This window comes from Rattus norvegicus, chromosome 4, assembly GCF_036323735.1.
Source record: "Rattus norvegicus strain BN/NHsdMcwi chromosome 4, GRCr8, whole genome shotgun sequence".
In the NCBI taxonomy this organism is placed as follows: Eukaryota; Metazoa; Chordata; class Mammalia; order Rodentia; family Muridae; genus Rattus; species Rattus norvegicus.
This window is the reverse complement of record NC_086022.1, coordinates 73,046,100-73,048,108: the sequence shown is the minus strand read 5'-3', so window position 1 is coordinate 73,048,108 and position 2,009 is coordinate 73,046,100. Positions and strand designations below refer to the sequence as shown.

Here is a 2,009-nt window from a genome sequence, read left to right as displayed (position 1 = left end):
CCATGTTATTTTATCTGATGCTCATTTTCAGCTTATTTAAGGGACCAGAGCTGTATTATACTCTAGCTACAAAATAATCAGGGGAAACCCTTAATTTGGAAATGATGCTATAACATTTTCTGTGTCTGTGTATTTGTTTGTTTGGTTGGTTGATTTCTTTTGAGACAGGGTCTCTCTGTGAAACTCTGGCTGTCCTGGAACTCTTTATAAAAACCAGGTTGACCTTGAACTCATAGAGATTCTCTTGTCTCTGCCTTCCAAGTTCTGGGAGCAAAGGCATGTCCCAGTTTTCTTAGGGGTTTTAACATCCTCCTTGCTTCTTATTCTTAAACCTCTTATTTTAAATCTGCTTCACTCAGTCCAACAAATTAATTCCATAACATGTCAGTAATTTTCATTTGAAAATAATCATGGCTAGAAACCTCCAAATAATTCTTGGACTGTTCAAGTGTAATTGTGGGAAGGGGTGGGATTCGGGGCAGGCCACAGTATTTGGATATGGCTTGTTCTTCTGGATATTATGCTGTCAGGTCATTTAATTCAATCAAAGAAATTTAACATATTCAACTAAAAAGAGATAGAGAATGATTAAAGTATTATTTAATTTCATAGCAAATTACTTCAACTGGAAAGAAAAATTATGTCAGACAAAACTTCATCTCCTAGGAAGCTAAGGAATACAAAGTTATTAGTCCTGCAGATGAGGAGGAGATTATGATCTTATAACATTAGACATAATAACAAAAAACAGTCAGTGACCATTCCTGGATTTCAGAAATAACTGGAGAGCAAGATTGGAGGAAACTATCAAGCCTTGTGGTGTGAACACCACACCAAACAAGAATGACTTTCTTTGCACAGTACCCTCCAGAGGGCACCTTTGACCTCAGCATTCCTCAGGCTGTAGATCAGGGGGTTCAGCATGGGGTTGAAAAAACTGTAAAACAAGAAAAGGATCTTCTGCTGTTCCTCAGGGTGCTCTGACTTGGGGGCCATGTACATGACAATGGCACTGCCAAAGAAGAGCCCTACCACACAGAGGTGGGAGGAACAGGTGGAGAAGGCCTTTCTGCGGCCCTCCCCTGACTGGATCCTAAGGATGGCCACCAGGATGCGCATATAGGAGACTAGAACAAAGCACAGGGGCCCCACTAAGGTGAACACACAGGCTGTAAAGATGACAAGTTGATTGAGTGTTGTGTCAGCACAGGCCAGCTTGAGGACAGACAGGATTTCACAGAAGAAGTGATTGATTTCATGAGGTCCACAGAAGGGCAGCCTTAGGATAAGAAGTAAGTGGACCAAAGAAAGGAGAAAGCTAACTATCCAGGAAACAGCAGCCAGGATACTACACGCTCTCCAGTTCATGATGACAGAGTAGTGTAGCGGGTGGCAGATAGCAACATACCGATCATAGGACATCACCACAAGGAGAAGACATTCGGTGATAGCAAATGTCAAAAATAGATAAGTCTGTGTCATGCATCCAGTGAAGGAGATGGGCTTGGTCTCATCCAAGAGGTTTACCAGTGTTTGTGGCACTGTGTTGCAGGCATAGGCCATATCGACAATGGCCAGGTGGGACAGGAAGAAGTACATGGGAGTGTGGAGTCTGGAGTCCAGGCAGATCATTGCAAGGATAGTCCCATTGCCCAGTATGGTGAACATATAGAAGAGAGAGAAAAGTAGAAAAAGAACTAGGTGAATCCTTGGGCCAAGACAGAATCCCAGCAGGATGAACTCTGTGACCACAGTCTGATTTTCTTTCATTTCACTATGAAAGAGAATGCAGAGAACTGAAACTCAATTCTTATAAAATGTAGTTTTATCATTTATCTCAGGTTTTAACAACAGGAAATAACTATTAATAAATATCAATGAATATATTCAATCACTAATAAGTTAATGATGTATTATTAAACAGCTGTGCACAAACTATAGTTTTAAATGACATCCAACTTTTGGAAGAGTTTCACATTGCCAGTGCTTGCATACTTAGAATAACTGGC

General features: G+C 40.9%; 1 protein-coding gene across 1 annotated transcript; it reads right to left on the bottom strand.

Annotated features, from left to right (window-relative positions):
• Nucleotides 1-807: 807 nt before the first annotated feature.
• Or2a57 (olfactory receptor family 2 subfamily A member 57) lies at nt 808-1,770 on the bottom strand. The gene has a single exon (NM_001000842.1). It carries the CDS (start codon nt 1,768-1,770, stop codon nt 808-810), a length of 963 nt encoding a protein of 320 aa, NP_001000842.1.
• Between the last annotated feature and the right edge of the window lie 239 nt (nt 1,771-2,009).

Bases quoted from the DNA above. Each gene is read 5' to 3' on its own strand.
- Or2a57 (NM_001000842.1), bottom strand. From the start codon at position 1,770: ATGAAAGAAAATCAGACTGTGGTCACAGAGTTCATCCTGCTGGGATTC.